At 40.1% G+C, this 18,623-nt stretch overlaps 1 protein-coding gene and 1 pseudogene across 1 annotated transcript in view; one reads left to right on the plus strand and one right to left on the minus strand.

Moving 5' to 3' along the window:
• The first annotated feature begins 587 nt into the window (after nucleotides 1–587).
• The window catches only part of LOC133384349 (uncharacterized), a 38,338-nt gene continuing 20,302 nt past the window's right edge, over nucleotides 588–18,623 (plus strand). The window contains exons 1-5 of the mRNA XM_061626256.1: nucleotides 588–839; nucleotides 2,287–2,579; nucleotides 4,520–4,575; nucleotides 8,499–8,637; nucleotides 14,241–14,368. Of these exons, the coding sequence (XP_061482240.1) occupies nucleotides 588–839; nucleotides 2,287–2,579; nucleotides 4,520–4,575; nucleotides 8,499–8,637; nucleotides 14,241–14,368 (868 nt within the window). The remainder of the gene's footprint in view (nucleotides 840–2,286; nucleotides 2,580–4,519; nucleotides 4,576–8,498; nucleotides 8,638–14,240; nucleotides 14,369–18,623) is intronic.
• LOC133384348 (small ribosomal subunit protein uS14-like) lies at nucleotides 8,961–9,132 on the minus strand (annotated as a pseudogene).

Below are 18,623 nucleotides of genomic sequence, written 5' to 3' on the forward strand. Positions count from 1 at the left end.
GTGAGATTGCATTCCCCCAGAGGATTCTGGAGGTATGTGAGGGCAGAGGACCAGCAGCATATTGAGGTTAAGAAAGCCATTCTGAACACATGCTCACCACCTTCTGTTTAAATGAACTCTGTGTTCACTTAAGCTACCCTGATGCCTTTAAACAATGAACGGATGTGCTGTTTGTCTCTGGAAATACAAGTAACCTGAACAATATTCTAATTTAGCAGATTGGTGTTGCCTGCTGATGAACAGAGCCCTTGGTGCTAATGTTGGCCTCTGTAAATGGGAGGGGTTTGTTCCATAAGATTATGTGACATTGGAGCTGTCAGTTCTGGGGCATTAATTGACATTGTGTATCAGGTTAGGTTAATAATCTCCAGCTTGGTTCTGCTTGAGCGGACCTGCATGCCTGCCGAAAGAGATCAGTGATGAAAACTAGCCTCCTAGAGAAGATGATTAAATACTGTACGGCCAAACGCTTAGTAGTTGCACCTTGGATGTGCAGGCTTAGAAACAGTGAACCATTCCATGCTGCATTTGGGAAATAGTGCTCTCCTGAAACTGTGGTGTCATCTGCTAGCCTGACCCTCCTAAGGATGCCTGCAGCAATCAAGGCAGCTCCAGATGAGAGAGGAACAGATCCTGCAAACCAGGAAATAATATTGCCAGACTGGGAGAAAAACAATAGGGATATACAGATACCTGTTTGTTTCAGCAAGATGTCTCAAGAGCCTAGGAAGAATTTCCCCCATACTAAACAAGTTGGGAATTACCTAGTGGGCAAAATGATCAACAAGGGCTCCTTTGCCAAAGTGATGGAGGGCTTACACATCCCCACTGGGGAGAAGGTAAATTGAGAGTGGCTAGAACAGAATGAGGAATGTTTGCCACTAATCTCGATGAGGAAATTCAGGGTTTTTGGTTTCTTCATCCACAAATCTAAATGTGACTTGGTGCTTCATTTAGCTGAAACAGCAATACCCAACTGAAGGAAGATATAATAGTAATATATTTACCTGCTAACATGTTCTGAAATATTGAACTAGACAGTCAAAATATTGAACTTGGGGACCTTTAGTGTTGTGGCACCTACACTTTGGAATTCCCTCCTCTTAAATATTAGTCACCATCTCTTTTATCTTTTTGGCACCTACTTCGGCCTTCCTCTTTCAACAAGCCTTTTAAGTAGAGATCTTATCCCAGTCTGTGTCTGAGTTGGAATGGCTTTCTAATGTTTTTAAACCTTTTTTTTTTTAAAAAATGTTTTTTTTAAAAAAATTAATATGTTTTTAAAGATGTTTTATTTTTGAGAAGTTTTTAGTGTTTGTCCTTTGTTTGCTGCCCTGGGCTCCTTCTGGGAGGAAGGGCGGGATACAAGTTTAAATAATAATAACAACAACTATAACTAGACTTGAAAAAAAAGTATTAATGTTATTGTGTTATATATGTTGTATGCTGAATATAATAATTAGATTTTTCTCCTAAAGTTTATTAATCATGTTTGTTCTCCATTGGCTATTCCAGTGAAGCTTGTTTCATTCCTCTTAAACAGAGCATTTGACATTCCATCTACATCTTTGTGAATGTGTTAATGCTCTTATCTCCCTTGGGAAATCTAGCATTCAAGTTATCTAACAGTAATGTGTAATTTGGGGATTTGAGTATGGCTGTATGTACAGACACTGCATTGTGTGCTATATGGGAAACATTTTTGTTAGGACAAATTATTAGATCATCGTTAGATCATCATGACTAATTTTAAAATATATTAAGTAAAATCAAAGTCTCTATAATGACACCAGCATTACCAACAATGTTTTACTGCATGCAGACTACTGGCAGAAAAAACGGTATCTTGATCCCTTCTGTAGCTATGATCAATTATTTAAAAAATAATTGATTGAAGGATTGAAGGTAGAGCCTGACACTGATTTTATGCCTTCTGCATTAAATTTTGTAGTCCCTTTAGTATATATGTGTGTATGTGTGTGTGTGTGTGTGTAGTATTTTATGTATTTTAATTGTATTTTATATATTTTAAATAAATGTTTTTGTGATTTTACTGTTTACAATTTTATTATGTACATGTTTGTTTTATTTTTGTAAGTCGCCCTGAGTGCCCTATTATAGGGTAGAAGGGTGGAATAGAAATATATTAAATAAATAAAATAAATAGATAAAAAGAGCAATATAAAGTGTTTTCTCTGACATTTTGAAAGCAGGCTTGTGCTGCTGAACTGAAGTAGGTATTGGCCATATTGTAAAATAAATATTGACAACATTTCTGTTATTTAGGTGGCCATAAAAGTTATTGACAAGAAAAAAGCCAGGCGAGACTCATATGTTTTAAAAAATATGAAGCGGGAACCCCAGATACAGCAGATGATCAAACATCCCAACATTGTTCAGCTGTATGAAACATTAGAGACAGAAAATTCCTATTACATGGTGATGGAACTGTGCCTAGGGGGCGATCTCATGGACAGAATCTGTGAGAAAAAGAAGCTGGAAGAAAAGGAAGTCAAGAAATATACCAGACAGATCATTTCTGCAGTAGGACACTTACATCATCACGGGATTGTCCACAGGTACAAAAGTTTTCTCTCCCTCCCCACATCTTATAAGACAGGATAAAAAATTTCATAAAGGATTTTTTTCCTTTGGCAATCTGAGCTTCATTTTTATCTAAGTGGGCATAATCCAGCAAATGCTAAGCATGTTTAAGTCTTACCATTTCAGTGGAGGAGATCAAAGTATCTGCTGAACTCTTCCATTCAAATTAATGGGATTATAAAGAGTTTACCTTTGATTGATCATGCCAAACATATATACTTTAGAAATATAAAATTATTTACTCATTGACAACATCAGTGCAATCATCCCCTGGTAGGGCTAGCTCTACTATAAGGCTGAAATGAATGGTCTCAGCGGACAGATGAAAGTGTGGCACCTTGTCATTTCATTTCATTACCTGAGTTGGCTTTGAGAGGTAGAAAGCATGTTTGACAGTTTAGGGCCAGAGTCTCCAGCGCTTTAACCGTGGCACCATAGTACCCTTAGACACACACCCCTTGGCATCTCCCAAATTTTCTTTTTACTTTTATTTTTTTTAATTATGGGGTTTGGGGCCTTTTTTGGTTGTTTAGTTATGGAGTTGTTTGCTTTTTTCCATCTCTGTGTTGTTTGTTTAGGTGTGTGGGTGTGTTTCCTGTTGTTGGGGGAGGGGAGCCTGAGCATCACCAGTTTTTCTTGTGAAATGGGTATTCTGTGGTTTCTGGAACAGTTTCTTAGATTTCCAAATGTGCCTCCCAAGCCCAAGGAGGTTGGGGACTCCTGATATAGAATGGAAATAAAAGGCCTAATTGAATAATCAGAGAGTTATCATAGTCCACCTAATATTATGGTGGTTTCCACTTACCCAATATCGGTACAATTTCACATCAGTTTAATGTGAGAAAATAATTAAGACAGCAAAGTAATTCTCTTGCATCACCCAGTGGTTTCAGCCATGCTATTCTGTCACACAAAAAGGGGGGGGTTCTCCTTAAGCTTTGATTTTTCCAGGCACTAGAATGTGGGTCATACCTGCTTTGAGGGGGTTGAACTGGTTTGCCGAAGGTGCATCTGGAAGATGGTGTCCAACAAGAGTGTAAAATGTAGCAATTTTGGATTTAGCTGAGAGAAAACTGGTCTCAGCTGATGACTACAGGAATAAAATGATATTTGCTTCTCCTGCGCTGGTGGTTAACTCATTTACTTAGGAACAAGCACCATTTTGTTGCAGAAAACTGTAATATATTTTTAAAGTAAAAAGACTAAAATGAATATCTGTAATCATGTCCATGCTCAGCCAGCAGCGCCCTATTACATGTTATTTTTAAAAAGTAAGAAGAAAGAAAACCATCATCAGCCCCTGTTGGGCCGTGTAATGCATATGCCAGCCCAGGTACTGACCCCAGGCCTGATTGCCACAGCCCCATAATTTGCCACTCTCTGTGTGGTCATTTGGAGGAGGAGGGAGGCTACAGACTCTGGACCTTGGCAGCAGGGTATAGCCTTATCAGAGCTTGGAAAAGTTACTTTTTTGAACTACAACTCCCATCAGCCCCAGCCAGCATGGCTCCAAACTGGGCTGATGGGAGTTGTAGTTCAAAAAAGTAACTTTTCCAAGCTCTGCTTTAGCTGCATCACTGGGCTGGAATAAATTGTTATGGAGCAACAAGTCTTCAGGACAGACCACATTTACAAATTTCCTAATGCCATTAAGTTGTTATACTCTGGATGTTAGTGTTCACCATCATCTGCAGAGCAAAATAGTATGATCTAGATTCAGATTTGCTCTGGATTTTCACCAATTCCCCTTCCCCCTACTGAGGAACATCCCCCTCCAGAGAAAAACTATCTGAAGCAGTTTTTCAGGGGGAATGAGGAATTGACTAAAATCACCTCACCGCATTCCTCCTGTGGGAGTGAGCCAATGAGCAGAGTTCATGACAAACTCATTTACTTTCTCTTTTGGTTTGTTTAGAGATCTGAAGATTGAAAATTGTCTTCTAGATGAAAACAACAGCATCAAAATTGTTGGTAGGTGTACTGTATGCCAGACATAAAACTCTCTTCTGCAGAGGTTGTTTTTGTCATCTTGCACTTTATTGTTTGGGTAACTGTACATAATGTCCAATGGCTAAATAAATAACTATGGTACAAGTGCCTGAGTTCAGTGTGCACCTCCCAGATTCCCTGAGCCTTGGTCACATCTTCCTTTTTGGCATCAAAATTCCTTCCCCTTGAATATTAGGCAGGTGCCATCTCTGCTATCTTTTTGGCGCCTTTCGAAGACTTTCCTCTTTCAACAAGCCTTTTAAGTTGAAACCTATCCCAGTTTGCGTCTGTGTTGGAACTGCTTTTTAATATGTTTTTAAACTTTTTTTTTAAAGTATGTTTTTAACCTTTTTTAAGAAGCAGGGGACTAAGCAACAGAACTTCATCCAGGACTCGATGTCTTTTATCAGATCTTGACGGGTGTGAGGACTTTGTATTTGAAAATAAAATATTTGGTTTTTTTTTAAAAAAAAAATTGAAGTGCTTGCCTGGATTCAGCATGCACCTCCCAGATTTCTTGAGTTTTGGTCACACCTGCATTTGCCTGGCTGGAATGTGGTTTTGAACTGGGATCTTGGTTCTTGCCTGGAAGAAGAATAGAAAGATGTAGGTGCATGTAGTAGTAGAAACCTCTGGCGTTTGTGTGGCTTGACTATAATCTACTGTACAGAGGTAAAAGTCACATCTCTTGCTTCGCCCACTTTTGCCGCTAGTCCCACCAACCACTGGCATGTGGCCTCTGGAAAGTTTACATGCAGCCTTCAGGCTGAAAAAAAGGTTTCCCACTTCTTGCTGTATAGGATATTCAGTGTGAGATAAGTGTGTGTCCCAGGATAGAAGTACATGCGGATAGAATGGCCTCTCCTGCACCACAACAATGTACTCCAGAAAGTATCCACAATCAATAGATTTATTTCCTCAATTTGCTTTTGGACATCTGAAAAAATTTCTAGACTCCAGGCTGGGTTTAGATCAGGCCCTGGCGCAAGGTAATGGCCTCATCACTGCACACCATGATAAGAAGCAAAATACCATGGTGTGGCCTTCACACCCTTCCCTCCGCCCCCTGTTTATACATTACTAATTTCCCCTGGTACCCAGGGAGGATTCTGCCACATGCTTTTTCTACATGTTTAAATTAATTGAACAGACTAGGCTTAAACCCAAGAAAAAATACATTTTTATTAACCAAAGTCTTTAAGCAAACCTACCTCAGTCTATGGAAAGTGTGTATGGGTTGTGTTAAACTTCACATTTCACAAATGTTAGATACGCTGCAAAAATGAAACCAATGACCCAGTGTTATTATAGGATGGCCTATACAGCTTCTTCTTATTCTTTGCACCCTTCTTGTACATACTTTTTTAAAGGGAGGGGGCAAATTTCTGTAACACAATGCTTCCCCTCTTTTCCCCCTCATATGTTTGAATGGTGAGATGCTGCCTGCATTACTTTTGAAGCATAATAATTGACATAATTTGGAAAAGGTTCACATTGAAATGAGTGGAATGGTTAATGCCTCCAAGCCATTGTTCTGCTCTGTAAAATTCAGGCAGGCATTAATGCAATAGTTACAGTGGTGTAATGTTTTCAAAATCTTCTTCTGAACTATAGCAGCTACTAGTAAAATTATGAGGTCCCTAAAGTCAGTGGAGATTTTTTTTGCTGTTTGGACCATCTTTTCAATTGTGTTTAATGAAAATCTAAAGTCAAATGAGCACTGAGCAGCAGTTTGCTGTTGAATAAAACCCAAAACTTTCTATAGGCTGAACCCCAAAGAGTAAAGTTGAAAGCAGTGGACATTATAGGAAAAGTGGCACTGCTCAGTGGAGTATCTGCTTTGCACACAGAAGGTCCCAGTTTCAATCCTTGGCATCTCCAGATTGGGCTGGGGAAGACTCCTATCTGAAAGCTTGCAGAGCTGCTGCTGGTCAGTATAGACAATACCTATTTAGATGGCTCAATGGTCTGATTCTATATAAGAGAGCATCCTAGGTGAGATCAAACCACAGATAGGCAATGATAAAGTTAACCGAGGGCCAATTCACACATGCATGCATTTTAGTTGATAAGAATCATGTACAGTATATCACCTTGACCTCCTTGGAGGAAAGATGGAGTATAAATGTAATAAATAGATTATATAGCCACGAGAATGGCTGTATACTACAGCCAGCATGGATTTTTCACATTCCACCATGTGAAATTGAAAATACCCCCATGCCATACTGCTGCTTCACATAAGCTCATTTCAAAACAAAATCTTACAACACTTATTGCCCTCTAAGTTTTCATGGTGATACACAAAACTCTCAGGGAGAATCTAGAGTTCAAGAGTAAAAAAATCCAGACCCATGTTGGACTTCTTTTCTGTCAGTGGTCTCATAATTTGTTGAAATTAATTAAAAATCAGCCATGTCCACAGAGTACATGTAATCCTATTACTGAGCAGGCCCACTCTCTGACCTTCATCGTCTGCAGTTTAAAAGTTTAAAAAATGCATGGCTGAATTTTAATTAATTTAAGAAAAGTAACATTTGAGTCTATGATAAGCACAGGCATACTCAGTAAGAACCAACTGTCAGTGTTCTAAAAGCCAGACTAACAGCTGTTTGGCTTGGATAATCAGGGGGCCACATCTATGCTAGATGCTAAGAGTTGTTAGGAGACTCCTATTCCCCTCCAGCTCCAGTGGCCAGAGTGGTTTAACAGTCAGTCCCACTTCCCAGAGAATTATGGTGATTATAACTCTGTGAGGGGAATAGGGTGTCTCCTAGCAACTCTCAGTACCCTTCACAACCTACACTTCCCAGGATTCTTTGAGGAAAGCCATGACTGTTTAAAGTGGAATAAATGTCTGGTGTGGACATCACCAGGGACAGCTTTGGTTTAAATTTGGGTGGGAGACTACACATGTATGCTGTAGAATAAAAGGTGGAGGAAACCCTGAAAAATGATGATACTGTTAATGATAATATTTTCCTTTTGGAAAAAAAAGGGGCTTTCCCTCTGCCCAGTGCTCACATACCCAGTCTCCTCCCTCTCCCTCTCCCCCTCCCCTCCCCTCCCCCCTCCCTCCCCTCCCCCCCCTCCCCTTCCCCTTCCTCCCCTTCTCCTCCCCTTTCTCCACCTTTCCCCCTCCTCTCCCCTCCCTGCCCCTTCCTCAGGTCAGTTTCATCTATCCTAAGCTTGATTGCACAAGAGTAAATCCCACTGAACTCAATAAGCATGCAAATGATCAACCTTCCCCCCTTCCTTTTCCTCCTCTCCCCTCCCATCTTTTTCTCCCCTCTTCCTCCTCCCCTTCCCCTCCCCACTCCAGTCCTCCCTCCCTCCCCATCTCCTCCTCTCCTGTAGTCAGTTTCACCTATTCTAAGCATGACTGCATGGGAGCAAATCCCATTGAACTCAATAAGCATGCAAATGAGCACTCCTGCTGCCTTTCCCTTTCACCCCTCCTCCTCCTCCCTTCCTCCCCACTCCAGCCCTCCTACCCTCCCCTTTCTCCTCCTCCCCCATGATCAGTTTCATCTATCCTAAGCATAATTGCAGGGGAATAAATCCCACTGAACTCAATAAACATGCAAATGATCAAAACTATCTTTCTCCTTCCCCTCCCCCCTCACCTTCCTCTCTTTTCCTTCTCTTGAAGCACAGGACATTTCTCTCCACGCACACCTCACCCCACCACCCACACCATTCCATGTTTTACAACTGCTTCTACATTCCTGATAATTTAGCTTAGAGCAATTGCAGTTTCACCCACTCAGTTAAATCACAGAGCCATTATGACTTCAGTTAACTGTGCAGTGGTGGTGGTTTCTAGATTTTTAAAAAACCTAAAACATTAAATCCCCCAATATTTTAGTGCAAATATGCCATTTTCCATGTGTTTTTTCCTTCAGATTTTGGACTGAGCAACATCATGAAGTTTGAGGGCCTTTCTCAAGAGCTGTTAAACACACAGTGTGGGAGTCCAGCCTATGCAGCCCCAGAACTCCTGGCTCACAAAAAGTATGGACCAAAAGTAGATGTCTGGTCCATGTAAGTAGACTGTGAATATTTTTATTGCTTCTATAGCACTTTCAGGCTGCAAAGTGCTTTGACAGATTTATTTCCTTCTCCCACACAATGAACTTGTGAGGTAAATGTCTTTCATACATCACATATGGGAAACTGAGGCTGATGTGTGTCCAAGGCCACCTAGTAAGGCTATGGATTGGGAGAGACTTGAGGTATGACATAGACCAAAGGGGACTTTGTATTCTGAGCCCTATGTACACACATAAAAAAAGCATGTCTGAAAAGAGAGGCTCATTAGGTCAAAGCTTCCCAGTCCTTTTCAAACCATCTTGGTAATGAAGCTCTTAATCCAACTTAATGAAGCTGATGTCCTTGGAGTACTGGTGGAAGCACTGCCAGCACACTTTGAGCCCGTACTTGTGGATCAGGCTGTGACTGTTGGAGCAGATGCAGCAGGAGCGGAGATCCTTACCTGAACGTCCTTGGGTGGCTCCAGGAGAGCTGCTGGTGGCCCATCTCTGTCACATTACGTGGGGGGAAAGGCCCTATTGTAGCTTATTACTTGAATGATACTTGGAAAACTGGGGGACTTCCAGAGTGACATTGAATGCAATTCAAGGAGCTGCAGTTGGATGAGAAATAGAGGAAATCCCTACTCTGCACATGGAATTGTTTGGGCATGTACATAAGACTTTCTTCTTGAATCCCAGCACTTGCTCTATAACAGTGTTTTCCAAAGCGACATAATCAGCAGTGTTGAAAATGAAACAATAACACTTGTTTCAATATAAAATATTTAGTAAAATGTTTCTAGCTTAAATCCTAACTAGGCTTCTGCTGGGGGTAAGTGTCCCCTTAGTGACATTTTGGCCATGTGTTGCTCCTGCCAGCAAATGATGGGCATGTGATTTTGACCAATTCCTCCTGCACTCCCTTGTGCCCCCCAAAACTTGCTTCAAGAAATTGACATAGACATCATATGCTCAAACATGTACATTATTGGGACTTGAAAGAAAAAGTAACTTGCAACTTGTATTCACCCTGGAATTTTATAATGAAGGGTAGTATATATGTATTTTTAAAAATAAGCAAACCAACTCAGATATTTATAAATAAAGCTATTTCCTGATATTTTGCTGATAGTATCCTGTCTCATCCAGTCTCCAAGAACGACATTTTCCAAGCAGATTCCAACAGCTCTCAGAAAGAAGAATGATATTTTGGAAGAGGGGTATTTTAATTTTAAGTGGAGGAAAAACTTGGATGGAACTTTAGCCATAACTATGCTGAATAAAGTTCAATGCACCTCAAAAGATAGCAAGTGGGCTCCTTCAGTCATCCATCAAGTGTAAAAATAAGAGTGTTTTGGTCAAATTGATGATCTCTAGTGTCACATAGCATTACATTTTTACACTGCAATCATTGTAAACGTTAAATTACTTGGTGTTGGTGCCACTTGAGAAAGGTGCCTTTATGAATACCAATGCCTCTTTTCATCACCCTACTAGAATATAGAATTCCCCAAGCATGGAAATTTTGAGGGCAAGAGAGAACTTCAGCCTTAATATGCAAGATGTAATAGTGGGCAACAATAAGTTTTAAAGTTTACTTATTACTGGTAACTGAGATACGAATCATGGAAATTTATTGACCGTGACAAGCTCCAGCTCTTCCCACTGAAACTGGTGGCATAAAAACTGGAATAAAACAGGTGTTTTCTAAATTCAGCTGATGGCGGATGAAAGCTAATCACATTACAGTTCTCCAAAGCATCTTAAATCTGATGCTGCAGTTTCCTTTAGGCTTGGAACCTAAGATACTGTACGTTAACTTAAGGAAGTTAAAGGAAGTTTCTACCCTCCCCTTGAAGGGCTCTCGGAACTCCTATACAATGTCGGATTGGGTAGGATGGCTGGAAAAGGGAGAATCTCCAAAACCAGGCCAATTTCCTCCTGATTCAGGGTGATTCCTCCCCTCTCCCTGCAGCCCTCTACACCCCATACCATGTTCTTAAGGAAGGCCTCTGATCTTTCAGGGGCACAGGAGACTTCAGGAGGGAGGATGGGACAGGAAACTTGCTTTCTGTGAACTTTCTTATCTCTGGATCCAAACCATTGTGCTTGTAAAGCCTAGTTTGTTTTCCTGAATGGTTTTACTTTGTCAGTAGAACTCTTTAACCTCACTCCAGAGTCAGCACATGCAACTAGTAAATAATGGCCCTGCAAATTAACCTCCATATAGTGTATGGAAGTAGGGTTGCCAGATCTCTGGTTTTTTCCTGGCAACTCCAGTTTTTGGGTGCCCTCTCCGGGTTTCTGGGTGAGTCACCTTAATCTTGGGACTCTTAGCTTTCATTTTTTAAAAATTAAGTTTCTAGGTGGTCTGGTTCAAAAGATATAAACCAAAATGTCAGCCGTCCCCCTCCGCAACTTCTGTTAGTAACGGCTGCTCTAATCCCTGCCCTTTCAGGTTTTTAGCCAATAAGTGAAGTCAAAGTTGTGATTGACAAGATTTGTTGACCCTCAGGCAATATACCTAAACCCCATTTCAAGTTCTGAGAAGAGTTTCCTTTTCCTGCTTGTCTCACATCAGGAATTCAGTGAATATATAGCTTTCAGCAGCATAAATAGTACTTTCTCTGTACAGGATTGGAACTTGCTTCTGAGTAAACATGCATAGGATTGCACTACAACAGAAGAACACAGCAGGATCTTGGTGGGCATACACAGTAAACAATTTTATAAAGTGTGCATGCAGGGTTTTTTAATTACTTGCAAAAAATGGCATATTACATATTTTATCTTTCAATTAATTTTTGAACAGAAGTTTTAAAAAGTGTACATGCTGCACTTATACCTTTCTAATTAAGGAGTCAAACAAGTTTAAATTTTACTGGACTATTGAAGAGGGCAGTTTATTTGTCTTATTCATAACCTGTTTTGAAAACCTTCCCAATGTGAAGCTTTTCTGGGAGTAAAGTTGCAATGTTAATTCTAGCTAACCCCATTGAACTCAGTAGGACTTACTTTTGAGTAGACATGGTTAGGATTGTGCTGAAAATCAATGGGACTTTTGAGTGAACATAGAAAAGGATTGTGTTATAAATCTTTCTCTCCCACTCCAATCCTTTAAAAAAAAAAAAGCAGTTAGGCAGAGCTTACTTAGGTGTCACTGCTTTTATTTGGCAGGAAACTAATACTTTAAAAAAATGTTCTGCGATGGCCAACTGGTTTTGACAACAAACTATTATATGGGGTATATGTATTTTTACATCTCCACTGTGTCTCTGTGTGTATAGGGAATATTTCCAACAACCCCGTGAGGTAGGGTTGGAAACCAAGGCAGCTCACAACAAGAAATAAAGCAATTTAAAACCCAGTAACCATAAAACAAGTATAAAACAGTAGCAAAACAGCTTAAAGTGACATGAATCTGAATTTTGGATTGGGTGAGTGCAGTTTCTTATCACTGAATTGCAGTCCAGTGCATGCTTCCCTGTTTGAGTAAGCCCCATTTAATACATTATTATTTACAAATGATTATTTCTTCTACATTTTAAGTGTGCCCTTCTTCCTTGGGGTAGTCATGGTCCCCCTCTGTTGTTTTCACCCCAAAGGGCAGATTAGACTGAGAGATGGTGCGTAGACCATGGTCACCTAATAAATCTCTGGGTTTGGGATGCTTCTGAACTAGCAACCCTATATGGAAGCCTGTTTACTCACACTGGTCTCCCTTGAAAAACTGAAACATTTGTGACTTAAAGAAACAACCCTTAACACGTTTACCTGAAAGTAAGCCCCTTATATACAGTTGGACTTATTATTAGGGATGGTGAGAAATTCAATTCAGTTCAAATGCAAACATGCTGAATTCACACTTTCCAAAATAATATGCAATCTGAAACACAGTTATCCTTTGAAATTCACACTTTTCTGAATTTTGCAATGAAGTTCTTCAGTCAAGCAATTTGTACAAAAAAATGATATATTCGGGTAAAGTCTGCATTTAAATGCATAAATTAGTGAAAATAACATACAGAATACATTGTTAGAGACAAAGTGCTTGCACAAATGTATATATTTGTCAAACCTAGACACAAGAATATTAAGAGAAATTTGAGCTAAAATGCTGGAGAAACTTCATCTAAAAAATCCAAACCCATAAATCTCAACAGAAATGTGGAAAACTGAGTTTAAGATTTGAAAAATGAGAAATGGAGAGAACCAAAAATTGACAGATTTGTCCATCCCTACTTATGAGTACATACACATAGGGTTGTTCTCTCAGTGTTTTCTTTCAAGCCAGTATTTTCAGAACTTCCCACACAATTATTGAATAAGCCACAACAGCATCTTAACTGTTGCATAATAACATGACTATTTCAATCCCAATAGAACCAAACGTTCAAATATAATGGAGGGGGTGGACAGGAAAGCCTTGCTAAAATAACAGGTTTACCATACTGTTTACTTATATGCTCCTCCAGAGTAGAAGTACAGTACAGAAACATATAACCTCCAATTAAAAATAACAACTATAAATAAAAAATTCAGGAAGCCAAAGGTTCATGAGATGATATGGGCATCGATGTAGGAAGATAGCTTTTTAAGGAAAAACATGGTCGAAAAATTCTAGAGTGGGTAGAATACATAACCTTCTATAAACTGCTTGGAGGTCTTTTGTTTGAGTGAGCAGTATATACATTTTGTATATACATTTTGTTAATACATTTATTTTGTTAAATAAATAAATAACATCCCACTTTTTATTTTATAAAATGAAACATTCAGAAAATTGAACAGCGATGAGGAGAGGAATTGCATTGCTCATTGTTAATTATTGTCATGAATAATATCCAGTGTGCTCTTGACACTTATGCAACCACAGGCCATGTAGCAGTCACAATGGCACCGATGTGGTCTGGGGAGACACATATTTCTCTCTGGATCAGAATGTTGTACTTTGGGGAAAAAAGCTCTTTCTTTACATCAAAAACATCATCTTGAAAAAAATATGTGGATTGTGAGCACCAAATGGGACTGATGCTTAGGGAATGCAATATCCTCAGAAACAAAGAGATCTTTGGGGAAAGTGTATAAATAGTGCACCACAGATAAGAAAAAATGCGTATCTGTTTAGAAAAAAACTGATTATGTAGAAAGGGCCTTTGGATTGATTACTGAAGATCACTTGCATATTTAAAATAAGGTATATATTATAAGCAGACAAACAGGCAAACATATTCTGTAATTGGCATTTTACGTATTATATTCCAATATTCACTAAATAGACAATTTACTTCTAATTCATCATATATTAATACAGTAGCTTTAGTGTAATGTAATGCATGACAGTTAAGGAAAAATGTGCATCTAATTTGCAAAAACCCAGTAATGTGGAAAAGGCCTTTGAGTAGTAAAGTAGATAGATTATTGCTTTCTTGTTTCATTTGTATGGATGTGAGCAGAAACCATCAAGATTTGTTGATAGTAACAATTCGATTTACAAATGACATAATGTTAACATACATAAATCTATCACTGCATTCCCAAGGGTCACATATACACTTTATACAACTCTTCTTGCTCCACTGTTGTGACTGTTACTATTTTTCTTCTGGGCAGAGGAGTTAGCATGTTTGCCATGCTAACTGGCACGTTACCCTTCACTGTGGAGCCATTTAATATCAAACAACTTCATCTCAAGATGGTTAATGGTGAAATGAATCCCATTCCACCCGACATTTCCACTGGTAAACCATTCATGGCTTTCTTTTTTACACATGGAGTCTGGTCCAGCCAAAGTAAGCAGTTTTAAGTTCCATTTTGCTGCCAGAGGCAGAACAGCAAATGCCCCACCACCACCAAAACAAGGCATATAATACCAAAGGCCCACTGTTATTTTGGCATCTGAGTAGAAAATCCCAATAGCACAATTACCTCTCCCTGGTAGTAAAAATACAACAATGCCCTTTCATGACACCCAAAATAATCTGCTAGAGGCACTCGCCTCACTCTGACTAATGGCAGGACCAGCTCTGTTTGTCTTTCTTAGAGATGAAGGTACATGCTTAAAATGTCTGAACTTAAAACCACTGAACTTTGGCTGGATTGTACTCATAACATTTAATGTCCATCAAAAATTTGACACAAATATGTTGTGACTTTGTCTGCCATCAACATTATTATGGAATTGCAGCATTTATGAAACAGTCACTCATACCTTCTTTGGAAATAAGTGACTTTTTAATTTGCTTAAAGAAACATCTTTGGACCTTTGAAGGGCCATTTCCTGGGCAGATGGCCCAGTCATTACTCATCATCCCCAATGACCTTGCCACAGCTCATTGTCATTAAACAGCATTTATAAACACTCAGTCCACTAATGGCAGGTGTCAGACAACAGTGATTTTTGGTCCAGCAAGCAGAACTATTGTGCATGTTTCTCTGAGGATGGATCACAGGCACCTATTTCAGTGGTGCTCATGACATATGGCAAACTGTGTCACAGCTAACATGCCACCTTCCTGTATTATTTTGTATGACCTACCACAGCATCATGGCTTTTCTGTCATTTTCAATATATTAGCATATGCAAACAGAAAAGACGATTGTACACTTGGACATCAACAAATGGTCAATATAGGAATCAAATTGATTATATAATTGGAAGCAGAAGATGGAGAAGTTCACAAGACCAGGAGCAGACTGCGGCACAGATCATGAACCGGTAATATCGAAAATCAGAGTAAAGCTAAAGAAGAAGAACAAAGCAATAATAATGCCAAAATACAATTTAAATAACATCCCAGAAGAATATAAAGATCATAGAATCATAGAATAGTAGCGTTGGAAGGGGCCTATGAGGCCATCAAGTCCAACCCCTTGCGCAATGCAGGAATCCAAATCAAAGGATCCAGATCAAATACAGAACAGATTTGAGGCTTTAAATTTAGTTGACAGAGAACCAAAAGAACTATGGACTGAAGTCAGAGACATTATCAGGGAAGAATTCAAAAATATAATACCTCTAGTTAAAAAGAAAGACCTCAATGGATGACTGAAGAAACTCTTAAAATGGTTAAAGAAAGAAGGAAAGCAAAAGCAAAAGGAGATAGAAACATGGCTAGAACCCTAAATGCAATAATACAGTGACTAGTATGTAGGGACAAAAAGAACTATTACAATAGTTATTGTATAGAAATAGAAGAGGACAACAAAAAAGGTAGAATAAGAGCCCTATTCCAAAAGATTATGAAAGGGAAATTAAACCAAGAGTAGGGATGTTGAATAATCAACAGGTGAACACACTGACTGACTGAGATGAAATAAAAGGAAGATGGAAGCAATACACTGACGAACTATACAAAATAGATGCAAGGATGACAGATTCATTCACGGAGGAACTGTATGATGAAGAACCAGAAATGTTAGAATGTGAGGTAAAAGCTGCTCTTAAAATACTTGGAAGAAAGAAATCACCAGGAACAGATGGCATACTATTAGAGTTGCTACAAGTTACTGAGACTGAATCTGTCCAAATTTTGACAAAAATTTGTCAACAAATATGGAAAAGTAAACAATGGCCCACAGACTGGAAGTGTTCAATATATATCCCAATTCCAAAGAAAGGGGATCCCAGGGAATGCAGTAATTATTGAACAATTGCCTTAATATCCCATGCAAGTAAAGTAATGCTCAAGATTCTACAACAAAGGTTCTTACCATATATGGAGCGAGAAATGCCAGAAGTCCAAGCTGGATTTAAAAAAGGAAGAGGTACCAGAGATCATATTGCAAACATACATTGGATAATGGAACGGACCAAGGAATTTCTTGTATTGGACAAGAGGATACTGTAAAGACAGAATATGGAGAAACCAATTGGTTCCCATTTGGAAAGGGTGTGAGAAGGGTTGTCATAAGTCATAATCTACTTGAAGGCACATAACAAACAAAACCAGAGTAATGTCTCAGCATTTTTGCTGATGTATTTTCTCCTTTATATAGCAATGTGTTAAGTAGCCCATCTGGCAGTAGATCCATTAACCTGATCTACCAAGCTCAACATTATGAAATGATTGTGATTGTGTGGGTGGGACAACTCATAAACACCTTTTGCAGTGAGAGATAAGCTGTGCCAGACACTATGTAACACTTTAAGAACTGGGCAGCCATTCATGCACAACTTCCCCTCAATTTTTTTTTTTAAACTGGAAACAGCTGACACATCTGTTCTCGGTAGGCCAGATATGGGCAATGATACCCGCATCTTGGTTCAGAGAGGGAGGTGTTTCTCCAGCCCAGGGTCCCTGAAGTCGTTTGCTAGAGATATAGCTGCAGCTGTGGGCTTAAGAAGGATCTAAAATCCAAGGGCAGAAGGCATTGCTCTTTGGGCTAGATGAAGGCAGAAGGTCAGGTTCATAATATGTGTGCCACACATGGCCAATCTAGAGGCTTCATGCTGCCTACCAACTGTAGAATCTAATTGTCCACACACCCATTTCTTTCTGTGTCTGAAGGAGGATGTGAGATTTGAGCAAAGGTTGTCCTAGAATTGTCATTTGGTTACACAGTCACCAAGCTCTTGGTTTAAGCTTTGGAGACTCTACAATAGCTTTTGTAAATAAGATGGGTTGCAAAAGCAATCCCTGATTTATTCGAGTTATACTATGGTGTCACTGTTCAGAACTTGAAAGCTTACTTTCTTAAGCATTAAAAGTTATGCTATCTGTAAAGGGTTCCAACAGAAACTTCAGATATGAATTTCCAGCCAGTCTGGTTATACTCATTGCAAAATTCTCTTTGGACACCCTTATCTTGATTTAATCCACCTGATGGACACTTACAGATGTCTTGTTTATTGGGCATTCATCCTGATTTGTTTTCACAAAGTTGGCAGGCAGAGCTGGCTCCAAAGGATGGCCAGGTGGAACCCTGGCCCAGGGCTCCACAGCCCACAGGGACCCCTGAAGGGCACCTCGTTATGGTGGGGGAGTAGTGCTCCCCGTCCGTGGCAGGCTCCCTGCCGTGGATGGCAGGGAGGCAGCTGCCCGCCCGCTCACCCACCTCCCCTGCCCCTTGCCCATTCACCCCCCTGCCTGGTCACCTGCTGCCCTGCCCACTAACCCGCTCGCTTGCTCTCCTTCTGCCCCTGCCCGCTTGCTCACCCTCTCCCCCCACCCACTCACCCTCTCCCCCGCCTGCTCGCTCACCCTCTCTTCCTGCTTGCGCACTCACCTGTCATCCACACTGCCCCCTGCTTGCTCTCAATCCTGCCTGCTTCCTTGCCCTCTCCCGCCCCGCTGCCCGCTCGCTTGCCCGCCCCCCTGCCATCCTGCCCCCCTGCCTGGTAGGTTGGTAGGTGGGTGAGGCTTGCATGCGGGTGCCAGGGCCCAGGGCAGGCAGGTTTCCAAGGGCCCTGGCATGCCTGGGGCTGGCTCTGTTGGCAGGGATGTTATGCCATGTTGGCTATTTATTCAGCATTCGTTCTTATTTGTTTGCAGGGAGGTTATACAACAATGCATCAAGCAATTGTTGTCCCACACTTTCCAGTGTGTTTTTGCATCACTTTCCTTGTCACAAAAAGTCATTTTTGTTCAAAGTGGGTTTGTTGTGCAAAAGTCCCAAATCCCATTTAATTGTACAACCTGAATTTGTGATATGTGATTCAATCCCACCTGCAAAATAACTACAGTCTGAAAACAGGCAAAGTTAAGGGTGCTTATTCATACTGCAAAACCAGCCCATTAGCTTCTTCATGGCTAGGCAGAGAAATAAAGCTTATTATGGAATGCATGAATCCATGAGCTCCTTGAAAAATAGTAAATGGATTGATGGATATTATGTAGTTAGAGAAATGCAGAGCAACTGATCAGGGCTAGCAGGTAGGTGATCGACATTGTCAAGGAGTAAGAGTACAGGCAGTCAACATGATGCCCATCAGATGTTTTTGGAGTAGAACTCCCATAAACTGCAGCCAGCATGGTCAACATTCAGGAATGAGAG

Source organism: Rhineura floridana, chromosome 4, assembly GCF_030035675.1.
Source record: "Rhineura floridana isolate rRhiFlo1 chromosome 4, rRhiFlo1.hap2, whole genome shotgun sequence".
Taxonomy (NCBI): Eukaryota; Metazoa; Chordata; class Lepidosauria; order Squamata; family Rhineuridae; genus Rhineura; species Rhineura floridana.